The 14701-nt window shown below is 36.1% G+C and overlaps 1 protein-coding gene across 2 annotated transcripts in view; it reads right to left on the reverse strand.

Annotated features, from left to right (window-relative positions):
• CDH12 (cadherin 12) overlaps window positions 1-14701 on the reverse strand; it is a 157251-nt gene that overhangs the window by 4496 nt on the left and 138054 nt on the right. For both annotated transcript variants that reach the window (XM_035561663.1, XM_035561662.1), the window contains 3 exons: window positions 10789-10925; window positions 3720-3841; window positions 1989-2106 (listed from right to left, as the gene is read on the reverse strand). In XM_035561663.1, the coding sequence (XP_035417556.1) occupies window positions 1989-2106; window positions 3720-3841; window positions 10789-10925 (377 nt within the window). The remainder of the gene's footprint in view (window positions 1-1988; window positions 2107-3719; window positions 3842-10788; window positions 10926-14701) is intronic.

The raw sequence follows: 14701 nt of genomic DNA on the forward strand, positions 1-14701 counted from the left end.
GTCTCTGAAAAAATTCTGATCTACGTATTTCTGGTTTAATAAGTTAATACTATTCATATCTGCGATGTGAAGATTTTGGTTTCATTACATACTGTATTTACAAATCATTAAGTGAAATTCTTTGTTCATTAATAAACTATAAACATAGCTATCTATGATGTCCTTAGACTGTAGTCACTACTAAGATTGGAAAGAAAACATTTTTGACTTGTCATCCACACAGAGGAGCTATGAAAAACAAAGAAAATAAACAGTTATTTTTTCCGCTGTTTCAAATTTATTTTTTTTCCTGAACTTTCTTAATCATTAAGGTATTCATAATTAATAGCTGTGCTTATTTTGTTGGCTTTCGTTTGATATCTCCTAACCTTGGCAAAAGTTAACATCTTCAGAAATACTGAGTCATATATTAAATGTAAGATAAAATGACTTAATAAGTAGCCTATGCATTTTTTTTTTTTCATTTCTAGCTCTTCTTAGATGAGATAACAATTCTCAAGAAAGGAATACTCGATGGTAAGCATACTTACCATCTTCTCAAATTAAAATTAAATAATAAGAATCAAATACTTTTTCTTAAAATAGTAATTAGAACATATAGTTAAATAAGCAAAGGAATGTTACTGAATTTTATTGGAGGCCTTACGTATTCTTTCTTTGCAAAGTAAGGTAAAACTTTTTTAATGAAAAGCTTATATCACAATTCTTCAAAGATCACCTAATCACTGATAGACTCAGTGTTAAAATTTCTTTCCAAATTTGTTTAAATTAATTGGTAATGAAAATTTGCTGCTGTTTATTATGATGTATTATAGATATTTATCTTTATAACAATAATAATGTAAGCATCAAGAACACTACCAGTATATAAAGTACTTACATAGGTACCTGAAAAAGGACTTAAGAGATTTGGCCACTTGTGCACCCTTTATGTAAATAAGTAAACACATAAATAAATGAATCCAATTCAGTGTCTGGTCAGACTTTGAATTTCTTAAACTCTATAGCATCCTACACTTCTGCCCTGAGATTGAGCAAACCTGCCCCAATGCAGGCATAACCACAGTTACCTACACCCCCTCCACCTGTAAAGTAAAACAAGGCACTTTATCACTTAAAGGACATGATTAGTCATTATGCTTTCATTGTAATTTTGACAGCTGTTACCATCAGTTGTTATATGATAAGATAAAGTACCACTTAGTCAAGAGACATAGTATAGCATGATTAATATGGCAACGCTGATGCTGGGTATTGGATTCTGTATAAAAATATAGACTATCAATTGGAAAAAAAAAAAGATTTTTTCTACTGAAAGGAAAATCAGGAAAAAGTAAGTAACAAAAATATTCTGAGATTTTCTTTTGCTGTTTCTGTTCAGAAGCGTACATGCTTATAGAATTCTATGGCAGTAAAAAAAAAAGTCATCTTTGCTATTTATGGGAAGCATTCAACTGAAAAATAAAGAACAGATCAACAGTAATAAAAAACTGGGAGAAAAATCAGAGAAGTTAATCATATAAATCTATCAATTTTTGAGAGTGTTGTAGGATGTTGTTATACTGCAGCAGCAGTGTTCATATTTAGAGCTAATTCTCCTATAGGACTATGTGTTCTTCAGAAAGCACAATAGCTGCATACTTTGAAATCAGTTAGAAAAGCAGTACTATTTAAACAATGCAGCGTTAATGCCTTATTTAATGGTAGACCTGCATTGGCAGAAAGAGTAATGAAACATGTAGTAGTGTTTTTGCAGGCCTGTAAGGAAATTCCAGACTTTGATGTTCAGACAATTTCTGGCCCCTACAGATGAGAAAAAAATGTAAGACTTAAATTTATATCTATGTATGTCCTAAATAGTTTAACAACTACTAACGTGTCACGTAAAAAAGTTAGTCTGTAGGCATGACTGTAACACAAAGTAATCATAATGGTCATTATAATCACAGTCTGCTGCTCTGAAAGAGAGATACGGGTAAGCAACTTACTTCTGTAGTCATGGACTGTGAAATTTGGTTTGTTGGAAGCCTCAGGTGACAGTCTGAAGGAAAACCTTTGCCCAGCTGGTGACAAATCTTTGTCTGCTGCAGTGACAGTCTGTATTACCTGAAACCAGATTAAGGTTAATTCTGAAGTCAGTTCACTCTTCTAAAAGAAACAGTTTTGTAGAAGTGGAAAGTGAACCTCAGGTGAAACAATGAAAGGGAAATCCTTCTGGATTACTCCCATTCCTCTAATGGGATGGTGGAGGTGAGGAGTCTGAATGCTCTAGCCTCCGGAAGTCTGGTGATGTCCCAGAAGGTCTCCCTTTGGCATATATGAAGGAAATCAGAAGCATTTTCCCTATTATGATAGGGGAAGTATTTAATATTCATTCTTTGTATCAAAATATGACTGTTTGCAAGTGATAATATTAACTAAAGACAGCTCACTTTTTACTGCTACTACCATTATTAGGAATACCACGTGGTGTAGTACTTCACAAAGCTGCACCTTTTTTTTTTTTTTTTTTCCGGTTGGGAGGAAGTGGAGAGGGTTGAAAGGTCTACGCCATCCAGGCATGAATGGAGTATTAGGACAGGAAATCTTGAGTCTCAAGAGTAGATGAGGATCTATTAGATATTAGTTGAGGACAGCGCAGTTAGAATGTTTCATGGTAGGATTACCATTGATCTAGATTTTTGTGCCAAAAAGTTTTGGCAATTATTTATGTAACAAAATATTTATAACTTTTGTCAGTTCATTGCTTATTGCAGCCTTCCCTGTAAAAGACTGCCCTTTCCATTATCAGTGCCTGAATAAAAAACTAAAGGTTTTGATCTGATGAACTAGAATCTAATTTAAGTTTTCTGGGAGGTAGTTGAAGCATGTAAAATAAAATAAATAAATAAATAAAAATAAAAATAAAGAGAAGATGAGAGGAATACTATATGATTACTATTACATCTGTAATAAAAGCAATGAAAATCATACGGGCTGAATAAATATTACATGCGTATAAAGAGAAGTCACTGATGACACAGCAGGCTGCACATGTTCCTTCCACTGCTGGCAGTAACACCTGTAGTTGAACAGTTACAAGTCTTGGAAACCATCCTAGCTGTTAGTATGTGTGATGGTAGCCATCATTCCTTGCAGCAAGGTGCAAAGCCTTGGCGTTTTGCAGCACAACGTTGTTTAGTTGTGCAAATTTTGTGTAGGAAGAGCACTTGCCAACAGCCCCTGGGCCAGCTCTATTGATATAGGCACTGTTCATGGTATAAGGTGCTATTCTGAATCTGAAAAAGGGTTTTCATTCTATATATACGTTTGAAACTGCTTGTAAAAAACAAGCTTTCAGGAGGACTGTCTTTGGTATTGTGGGTTTCCTGAGGATAGGACACAGAGATATATGTAATCCATCCTGTTCTGTTTACTTGCTTGACTGCAGTTTTATCCATGTCTTTAAATATCTTAAATGAAAGGCTTCTTTCTCCTGACACTACTATTCCCTTCACAGCAGAGGGTGGCTGTAGCCTGTATAATCAGGGTTCACAAAAGTAACTAGACCATAAAGGTCAACAAACAGAATTCCAAAAGGTGGATATTTACATCGCAGGCATTTCATTTGTAAAATAATCATGTAAACACGATGCCATTTTTCAAACCCAGAATTTTGCGTAGCTATAAATAGTAAGAAAATAAAAAGAAAAATAGCAAGCATTACAAATTTGAAATACCTGTCCTGGTTTGGCATTTTCACATACAGATGTCTCATACGGAACTGAAATTTCAGGAGGAAACTCGTTGACATCCAGGACGTTTATTATAACGTTGACTTTGCTGGTTAATAGTGGGTTACCTATAAATAATTTTTAGGAGAAAAGCATTAAGGAATGCTATTTATGTTTGTTGTCATCACCAGTGCCCATGAGCTGTCATAATATGTTTTGATCACAGTATGGTGACTTCTAAAAATCCTTGACTTCCATTTATTTCTGATTTGTACTAAGCAGAAATCAGAAGCAAGCTTCTTATTATTTTTTACCAGACTCTGATCCATTAATGTTCATGGAGTAAGGAATCAATCAACATGATTGTGTTTATCAGAGCATGATTTACAGAATTTGAAGCTTCACGTGTAATTATAGGTGCAAACTTCTCAGATCACTTTTCATGGGGTCTTTGGAAAATACTTCCAATGATTAAAACTGAACTCTGTTTTCCACAATGGAATGCAGAAAATCAATATTATCTAGCCACTGTTTGTATCTCCAAGATATTAAGGAGGTAAGTGGAGCATATTCATTTATTAGATGGAGAAAAGTGAGAAAGATTAAAAAGAAAAAAAAAACTTGCTGAAAACCAGTGGTAAATTTAGCAGTGAAACATATAGAACTAGGATTCAACTCAGATTATCAAGCTATGTCAAAACATATTTGTTTAGCTGCATAAATATTTGCAAGGACCAAATAGTCTTGTGCAAAATAAATGCTAAAAAATAGTCTACATTAAGCTTCTGTTCATTGTCTTACTAACACAGATAAGTATCATTTATTAAGCTGATATAATTTAGTCACTAGATGCATGTTATAAAAAAGATTACCTGCAAATTCAATGTCCAATGGAAAGGAGATACAAATTCAATACCAAGCAGATAAAATTCTCTTTTATGTTATGCTGAGACACCTTGGATGATACCAGATACATAAAAAAGGATAATATAATTATCCTTTTGAATTTAAAGAGTGGCAGTGACTACACAGACACAGTTAGTTATTCAAGAAATCTATGCTATGAAGCTAGGTGGTGTAGAAATGACAGCATGGGGTCATGGTTAAGAACAAGAACAGTCTTCTTGAATCTTCAGACATAAATGGACTGTTTAAATTGTTTGCAGTAGCTGCTAACTTTGTAATTTGTATAAACCTGTGCACATCTATTGTTTATAACTAACACGGCAGGAGGCAAAGTCTCTTCTCAGGCCAACAATACCTTACAACTCAGCATCCAGAAATTCATTGTAGCGCTTGTCAAAATCGTACATGATTTCGTTCTTGTTCTTAGGAACTACTAAAGGAAATGTTTTCAAGAGGCCTCTGCCAAAGCCAAAAGGCTTTTCTAAGTGATTTCCTAGTTAGGTAGCACTGGCTGCAAGTAAAAGCATGCTTTACTTGTTTACAAGTAGTGGACAAACTGACCATCTTACATATTCAGCTTGGAATCTTAAAGATACCGCTACCAAAATCCCACAGTATTTGTAGTTCCTTCCTATGAACCTGTCTAATTAGTATAGAAATCTGACCATTGTTTTCTGTGCTCTTTGAGCCCACAGTTGTTTCCAAGTCACCACCAGCCCTACATTCAGAATGTCTCTGGAAAAAGGCTTTGTGCAGTATGAATGTGGACAGGACTTGTTCTAGCAGCCGGGAACAGGGCAGGGATTCTTTAGGTGCCAGAAGAAATCTAGATCACTTGCCACAGTTGAACTGGTTCCTTTGAAATGACAGGAAACAAAAAAGTACTAAGATGCTATTTTTTGTCAGTAGAGGGCAGGACTCCAACTCTGAATATACACAGAGATCAGCTAAGTCCTGAGTAGGTCAAGTTCAAAGAGATACTGGCAGAAACCGAGCCTAAAATCTTGAAACTTCCCTGCTTGCAGTGCCCCCTGCAGAACCCAGCAACTCCCACAGAGTAATGTGGACTTTCCTTCAGGTTTTGCATGTTCATTCTAAGGTATAAAGCTGAGCAGCAGGAGTTCAGTATATATTCTGAAGACACATTGGAGGTTAATACATTGCTGTGAAAGTACAGGTGTAGATACTTTTTTTTTTTTTTAATTTCTTTATAGGAATACCTTAAAAATGCCCTTCCAGTAGAAGAATGAATGTATTCAAAATTCATGCATGTACAAAATGTACAAAGAATTAACATTTTGACTTCTCTCATAATCACTGCAGCAAGCTTTGCAAATATACATGAATATGTGTATACTTTTTGCATCTATTTCTCACTGATGGTCTAATTATTTTCTGTGATTCTTTGAAAAGTTTATATATCTTTCTGCCAACTATTTTTACAAGATAGATTTTTTTCTTGCATAAATGGTCAGCAAAAATCAAACATGGAAATAAACAGAATTACTACAGCATAAGATGGAGGTAATTCTGGGTTTCACATTATGGTTTGATTCATTTTCTTTCTGGTTTGCAGTGATATCAGTGTAACTAGTCATGTATACAAAGGAAGACTGCCAGAAGATTGTATACAGCTTTGAATTCACATGATTACAAAGACTTGTAATACTTGATGTGAACAAGGACGGAGAATTGCATTTCAAATACCACTTCACAGAGGTGACCTCGATTTTCTCTGTTTTTCTTTTGTTTGCTGTTTTATTCTGAAAATCAAATCATTCTGAGCCCAGTGAGCACAGTAGCGATGTGCATGCTGGTGTCAGTGAGTGAGTCACTGAAAACATCTGCTTATGCCTTTTAAACCCATATTACACAGAAGAGAAGGCAAGTGGTTAAATCATTAGCATAGTAATTAAAAGGCAGATTTCAGGTTTCAATTCGGCAAATTAATTCGCTTCTCTCTTCCTCAGTTTTCCTATCTGTCCTATCCACTGACAACCTTGCTTCCTTCTTTTGCTTGACTACCCTAACATCTTTACAGCAATAGAAAATACTTTGACAAATAAGCTTGTGCAAATCTAAGATATCTGAGAAAACAGATGCTGACCATTGAGGAGAACTGGTGATTCCTCAGTCCCACCTATAGTATGCAGGAAAGGATTAACTCCATCTTGAGATTTAAGCTCATGTTTCTTAAGCACTCATAAAACTTGGACCTAGAGTTATAGGAGTTGGGAAGATGGTTTGGACAGAAAGGATTATGGGTACTTTACATTTATTTTCAACCCTAACCATAGCCTTGAGGATGGGAAACCAGAAGTAAGATCTTATGCAGCTAACCTCTTTTACCTCTTTTTTACTTCTTTTGTAAGGTGCAAAAACTATTTCCAAAACTATTTCCTTCTTTGGTAATTAATCATAGAATCATAGAATATCCCGAGTTGGAAGGGACCCATAAGGATCATCAAGTCCAACTCCTGGCACCACACAGGTCTGCCCAAAAGTTTAGACCATGTGACTAAGTGCACAGTCCAATCTCTTCTTAAATTTAGACAGGCTTGGTGCAGTGACTAGTTCACTGGGGAGCTTGTTCCAGTGTGCAACCACCCTCTCGGTGAAGAACCTCTTCCTGATGTCCAGCCTAAACCTCCCCTGCCTCAGCTTAACACCGTTCCCGCGGGTCCTGTTACTGGTGATAATGGAGAATAGGTCACCTGCCTCTCCACTCCCCCTCGTGAGGAAGAGCAGGACACCAGGGAACTTACTGAGCACTGGACTGTGATTATTTCTACTGGTAAGTTCTTACAGCAGCCCTTGGCACAGTTTTGGCCTGGGGCAACTACTGGTCTTGCAGGCAATTCACATTCATGTGCTGAGAGTTAGTTTGGATGAGGGACCACTCTCAGAAAATCGATTTACAAGTGGACACCCTGTTTGGAAGGTAAGAGTATTTAATGGCATAGAAATAGGCTGCTCAGTGCCAGCTGGCCTTAGTGCCTGGAATAAATGTGAGGCATGTTTAATTTATTAGTTTGGACAGAGTTTATGGGATCAAAAATGTTCAGAAACAAGAAGCATGAAAGCTACTAGGGTACTGATTTACTCTAAGAGGAAAACAAAAACCACAGTGAAATACACTTTGGGAGAGGAAAGAATTTCAAGTATGGGAAATGAAATGGGGAAAAATAGGACTCGGAAACATCCCTTTCCTTTTTAAGCACTTTTTTGATATGAAGGCTGTTTGTTGTTGTTGTTATTCTTTTAATTTTTATTTCTATACATGGGTAAGGGACCTTCTGCATTCAACTGCCTTCACATCTGTGTCATCATCCATGTGTTAGCAGAACAGTCATACGCCTCCCAAGAAAGAAGATTTCTACTTTGGGATGAGCTTCTTAAACAAGGGCAAGAATAAAGTTATAGTGCGTTGTGTTACACAGGACAGTAGGCATCCATCACTCTGTACTGGGTAAACCTCTGAGATGTTCTCAAGAGTCCATTGTGCTGCTATTTGGAGACAGATTCACAGATCATGTTTAGATCAGGTGTTTGGTATTTTTTCAGGGTTAGAAATAAAAATAACAGTATAATGATACACGGTTGGAGCTGGTCATTGCATAACATGGCTAGCATAACTTTCCTTATCTGAGTTCCCCACATGGAACAAGCTGCTACTGTCCATAAACAAGATATATGGTGTTACTTCTGGGTAATCAGAACTTCCTTTGTCTCTGAGCATACAAGTTGACACAAGCAAGCCTAGAACAAGCAGATTTAATAATTAACTTGTTGCTAAGACTCTAAGTTTTGCCTCTGTTCAAGCTGCCAATCTGCACCACGTCTGGTGTAGGCAGGAATGAAGTGTCAGGACCTGGAGTTTAGAGAAGAATACTTTCAGTATATCTTTGTCAAATAAAAATGCAGAATGAAGACGATGGATGTAAAATCATTTACAAATTCCCAAAGAACAATGATTAAATATATATATATTTATATATATACTATATTTATATAATACATACAATATTTACAAATATAAAATTATGATATTAATATATTAATATATTAAAATTAAAATATAAAAATATAATAATAATTTATATATATATATATATATATATATATATATATTTTCTCCATAATAGGCGAGGTCATCAAAGGATACTCTAATATACATAAGGCAATTCTCCTTTGCCTCATTTTTGAAATATTTTCCTTTTAAAAATACAGCGTCTGGTGCTTTTCTGCTAATAAAAGTCAGACTTATCACCTTATAAGAGAAGTCCAAATGGTACATCCAATTCTACATTTATATTTATGTATTGTCTGCTGCTATGTTTAGCTATATGAACTGCACGTCATTTGTGCCATTGTTTGAAAGGTAATTTGATTGTTCAGAAATTGTAATATTACTTTGAGACTCTACTTGCTGTGAGAAGAAAAAAAATTGTAACAAGCATCATCTGTGATTCTTAGAGGTTCTCATTCTGAAGCTACAGAAGCACAGTGGGAACAATCACTAGAAAGCCCCAGAGCTAAGAGACAGTGAGTCTACACAAGCCCACTCATGACCTTGGTATCATTTTCCATATACAGGGGAATGATGGCAAAGCCAATCTAATTTAAATTTTTCTCTAACTTGATGGGGACAAAGCTGGTGGGTTTTGTTTATAGTCGGCCTGGCCAAGACAAGATAATTTGCAAAATGACCACTGGAAGATACCTAAAAGGTTTTCTGGCGTTCTTTCAGAGGAAAAAATGATGTGAGAAAGCAAAATAAGCAATAGGCATATTAATATTTTGGAGTCTGTTTCTTTTAAATAGCTGAGATCAACAAGAGTCGAAAATACCTAGATAAGAATGAAGTCCATTCCTGGGACAAGTTTATGCAATACTGGGCCAGTCTCCCTGGGTAATTATGTATATGCCAAGGTACTGTTCAGTATACTGTTACTGTTATAAGAGTGGTAATTTCAGTGTTTCTGCATCAGCACTGAATAGGTAGCATCACCTTTTGTAGCAGAAAAACTTCCATAATAATGTATTTTTTTCTTCTTTTAATTCAGGTGTTCCCTTTTTCTTATGCCTTCTTGGCTGTGTGCAGTGTGCCATTTCTCAACCCCCCATGTTTATTTCTGTGCTAGTTCTAGTCAGACAACTGCATATAACGTTTTGAAAGTTTATATACCTCAAATCTTCCATAATTTTCCAATATTTGTATTGGAAACAGGTACAGCAATTGTTTTTATTGCTATGTATAATGGTTGATGTATATACATATTGACGTACGGTGAAATGAGTCACAAGTATGTCTCACATATAGAGTTTTAACTAGGTAATTGTTAAAATTGGAAATTCTGTAATACAGGCTACCTGCTTCAGCTTTACATAAACATTTTATTACTGTATATGTGTTGAGAAAGTGCTCATAGAGGTTTTAGTTGACTTTAATTACTCTAGGTAATTAAATAAACAGATTCACACTAAGCTTATTAAAGCTGCTGCCTTATTGCAGAAAAATTTTACACTTCTCAGGTGTTCCTTATCCACCAATAAATAGTTAAGCTCTACTGAAATGCAGACCATTAAAAGACCTCCTTACTGCATCTACCTGCCTTTCAGTTTCTCTGGAAACGAAGTGCAGTTGTGCTGGACTTCCTGTCAGTATACACATGCATACGTATCTCCATATACTCAATCACTTACGATAGTTTAGTTTCCTCTGTCAGTGTATTCCTACTTCAAGCTAATAGAATTCAAGTGTTTATCTGACCAGTGTCCTTGTTATATTTTCAGACACCGGGGAACCTGTTACTTGACTGAGGGGACCTGTTACTTGACTGACCATATTTCACATTATAAAAGCAGAAATGAGAACAGGAAGGTCCTCATACAATCTCCTCTGGTCTCGGACTCTTCATGCTGACAAAACTTTTTTCAGCTTCTGAAGAAACTGTCCCTGAATGAGGACTACTAGAAAACTCCCACTGTACAGACCTGCTTGAACATCACACAGCCTTACAGTGAGTCCGGGAAGATGATATTTATTGGGCCTTTCTAAATAATTTCTTAGTAATACATGCACTCTTCACAGCATATTTATGTTTGAGCACTACATTCTGAAAAAAATGCCACATTAGCATATTAATTCAATTCGTGTCATACTTACTAACTTTACTTGCAATTATAGAGAAATTGTACTGTGCTGTGCTTTCTCTGTCCAGTAATTCATTAGTAGCAATGGTTCCTTCAGTAGCATCTATTGTAAAGTAGCTGTCCACATCATTCTTCCAATCAACGAAGTATCTGTATGTGAAAAATATTAAATAAAGTAGATGCAAATGTGCAATGATTACACGTTTATCATAACAGCAGTCTAGCTGGCTGAAGTTTTGTTATTTTTCTCTTCCCAGCTATTACCATTCTTGCAGAAAGAAGACCATAAACAATTATTTGTTTATTTATTTTTGCAGAGTTAGAATGCTCAAGGGAAAAATGGGATATAATAAAAGATTTAGTACTTCTTATGTTCAGATTATTTGAAAACAGGCTCCTGAGAAGTTGACTTCATCACTTATGTCTGTCGCTTTGGAAAACACTAGAGAGGCTCACAGGGAAAAAGAGAAAAGATGTGAAACAGTGCGTGCTTAGTGATGAATAGTGAGTCAGATCTATCTCTTTACATCCATTTGTTGCTGCAATAGCCTCGATGGGCTTGCAGAGAGGTGTCTTAGTGGATGTGTGCAGGCTGTTAGTACAGTCTACTCAGAGGTCCCTTACCTAAGGGATGTTGGAAGAATTACAGTATGGAAGGTAGAGAACACTATGCTTATTCCCCCCACATATAAAGGTACATTGAAAAGGCTCTTTGCCTTTTGGAAGAAGAAACAGATCTCACTTTCACTGGGGCTGTGAGGATCAGGGCAGTATTATTGTTTCCTTATTCTCCTTATGACTCTTTGTCAACTAAGTACAAACATAGATTCAAAATTCAAAATGTGCACAGATTTGTAATTTTTCCCTAGCAAGGACTTCATAGAAAGAAGAGATGTGCTTGTAAATGTAGCCACTTAAAAGCAATCTGATAATTATTCCAAAACCATTTCCATTAAATGCTGATTAATTTGAAAGTCTATTTTCACATTTGATGCCACTGTTTATAGTCATAACAGAATAATTTTTCTGATGCAGTGCTGCCAGCAACTAATTTCCTTTTCATTGCTAGCCTCTTCATACCTAGATGATGTTTCATAAAAACTAGGCAGGATGAAAGAGACAAACACATTTATGAGCAGTAGGCAACAAGAAAAAAGTGACACTCAACAGTAGCTACATTTAGAAGATCATAAAGGCCAGAGGACCATGTCTATGACACCTTGTTGCATGTAGACCAGTGAGAACAAGGGTAAAATATAGTATTTCCTTCTCTGATTAGTATGATTTACGGAAAGAATGTATAGGGAATGTAATGATAAACACTATGTTCACTGCTGTAGAAAGAAGCAATGTTAGAAAGGTGTATATGGCATATTCCCTTAGATTGGGCCTCATAAATGCTAACAGTTCAAGAAGACTTAAATATTAAAAAAAAAAAAAAAAAAAAAAATCACAAGTAAGGTACCATGCTCCTTTGGAGACATTTTGTTTAAACAAAATCATAAAATGCTATCCATAGATAAAATAGTTTACTTCAGTTGACAGTCATCATTACCAGTTCATTGCTTTATCTGAAAAGTCTCAGAAATGTGTCCTTTTACATAACTGAGAAGGCACATTTTCTTGAATATGATAATATTGCCTACCCATGTTTGTAATTTCAATTTCATTGTTCAAAATTTAGTTGACATAAAAATTATGAAAAATAAATAAGCCATTTATTAGAATCATCATTAGTCGGGGATGCTCTTTCAGGAACAGTAAAATCACTATTTCATGCTTTTCATGTTTAATAGATTATAATTTCTTTTGAAATTAAATATGCAACCAATGACAAATAAGTGGGATCAAAGTATGAGAAAGTAACTTGGCTTATCTTTCCCCTGTGGAAGATGAGCTTTATCTAAATACCCTACACACAACAGTACGAGTCAGTAAAGAAAGTACAGGACCAAATTCAAAGTGCAGTGTAGGTGATAACTTTTATCAAAAGGCTTTAAAACTACAGAAAGCATACTCAGTTTGAACACCATTGTTTTTAAAGTTGAGTTCAAGCACAAAGATTTGTAGTTTCAGAATCTCATAACCTATCTGCAAGCATTCACACAAGTGGTTAACTTCACGCATAAGTCTAACCTCCCAACACGCCTACTTCTAAACGGGATCAAAGTCCAAAATAAGCATTGAAAGACTAGCACTACTCTAATGGTAGAGTACCTCTTGGCTTCAATTGAAGTGGGATCAGTGGGAATAGAACAGTGTAATAGAAAGACTTTTGGTCTTTTCTTCAAAATTCACTGTCTTCATACGCATTTACACTGTGGATATTATTGTGCCAGAATTGTTATTATTTTTTTTTTCCTCCACTTTGGCAATATGTTTAAAGACATACCTACCTTCTTTCTTTTTATGGTAAAGAAGGCACATATTGTAAAAATAGGGGTGGAACAGCCAGACATTTCAGATTATCTAATCCTAAGAAGATATATATAAAATCAGACTAGGGAGGGAAGGAAGGAGATAGGAGGAAGTATTGGAGATGTATTGCCTAAAATACATGTTCTTTGAAGAAAAACTTCAAAAAAGCATCCCTTCTTCCTTCTTTTATTTATTGTCCATGTGCAGTACCCATGAAAAAAATTCAGAGAAGATCCTCTCATAAACAGCTCTTCTGGACATAGAATTGCTCCCAAATACTTTAGTAAATCTGTAAGGCGTAGCAAGAGTGTGAATGGAGCTTGACCGGCTGCTTTTCAAATGGGAATTTGGGGATCCCAAAGGGAGGTCAGTCTGAGGCAAGGCCTTAAAAGAAATGTAGTTTCCTTTTACAGCCCAAAAGCATTCTTTCATACAGTCTGACACTCAGTGTGAGATTTTTCTGTAAGGAGCACAGCAACACTTTGTCTCTTTTGGAGGCCCAAACTCTGTCTTCTTGAGGAAGAAAACAACAACAAGAACAAAAACAAAACAAAATCAAGAAAAAAAAAAAGAAATGAGGAAAGAGTCTCCAGTCAGAAAAATCTGTAACTTTCCAGAGACAGACCCAAGTATCTGGGACATTAGGACATAAAGTCTGACATTTCTTGTTAGACTGACACAAAGAGTACCACTGTTGAAACACTGCTATTAGGACAGCTGTCTAGATCTTCTAGTCATGGTCTAGCAGTTTGAAGGAACTGAGGCTGGTTTGTTTGACTGCTCGGAGTCCTTGTGAGACAGGTCATGGTCACTGCACTAATCCCGAGAGGCAGCTCCCTCCTTGAAAAGTTAGGGAGATATGGCACAGCCTCACTTGTTGATATAGGACACAGCAGTAGTATCTTTCAGAAGCACATGAATTGGCCTGCCTGGCAGATCTGAGTATGAGACATTGAAAGATTTGTTGTAAGAGCAGAAACTTTGAACTACATATCCCCCAGAATATACTTCTCAACAGAAGACTGTGTTCAAGATTATATTATTGAATCGTGATTAAGTGTGGAAGGACATGTCTTTGCTAACATTGTTTCAGCCTTTCCAACAATAGCTATATTTGTACATCAAATAGGAGAGAGGAGACAGAATAGAAATATCTGCTTTATAAAACAATAGGAGACAAGTCTGGAGGACTCTCACCCAGAGTGTTCACAAAGACACACACTGCCCTCTGAGGAGCTCCAATAACAACTTGCATTCATCCTGGTTAAATGGTGAGGTGGTGCGTGCTTCATGGGGTCTAAAGGAACACTCTCCAAAAAAGAGGGCTTACCTCCTTTTAAAGGGGAGAGGACAATGGGGAAGGCTGTGTCTATGCTAGCTGCAGCGCAGCAGACAACAGAGTGCTTGATGGAGGGCTGTTGAACACGAGTGACAGCAGCTCACCCCTGTGAGGATAATAGGAACTCTTAGCCACCAAGCAGACAACCTCAGTTGCTTCAGGCTGTTAT

This window comes from Cygnus atratus, chromosome 2, assembly GCF_013377495.2.
Source record: "Cygnus atratus isolate AKBS03 ecotype Queensland, Australia chromosome 2, CAtr_DNAZoo_HiC_assembly, whole genome shotgun sequence".
NCBI lineage: Eukaryota > Metazoa > Chordata > Aves > Anseriformes > Anatidae > Cygnus > Cygnus atratus.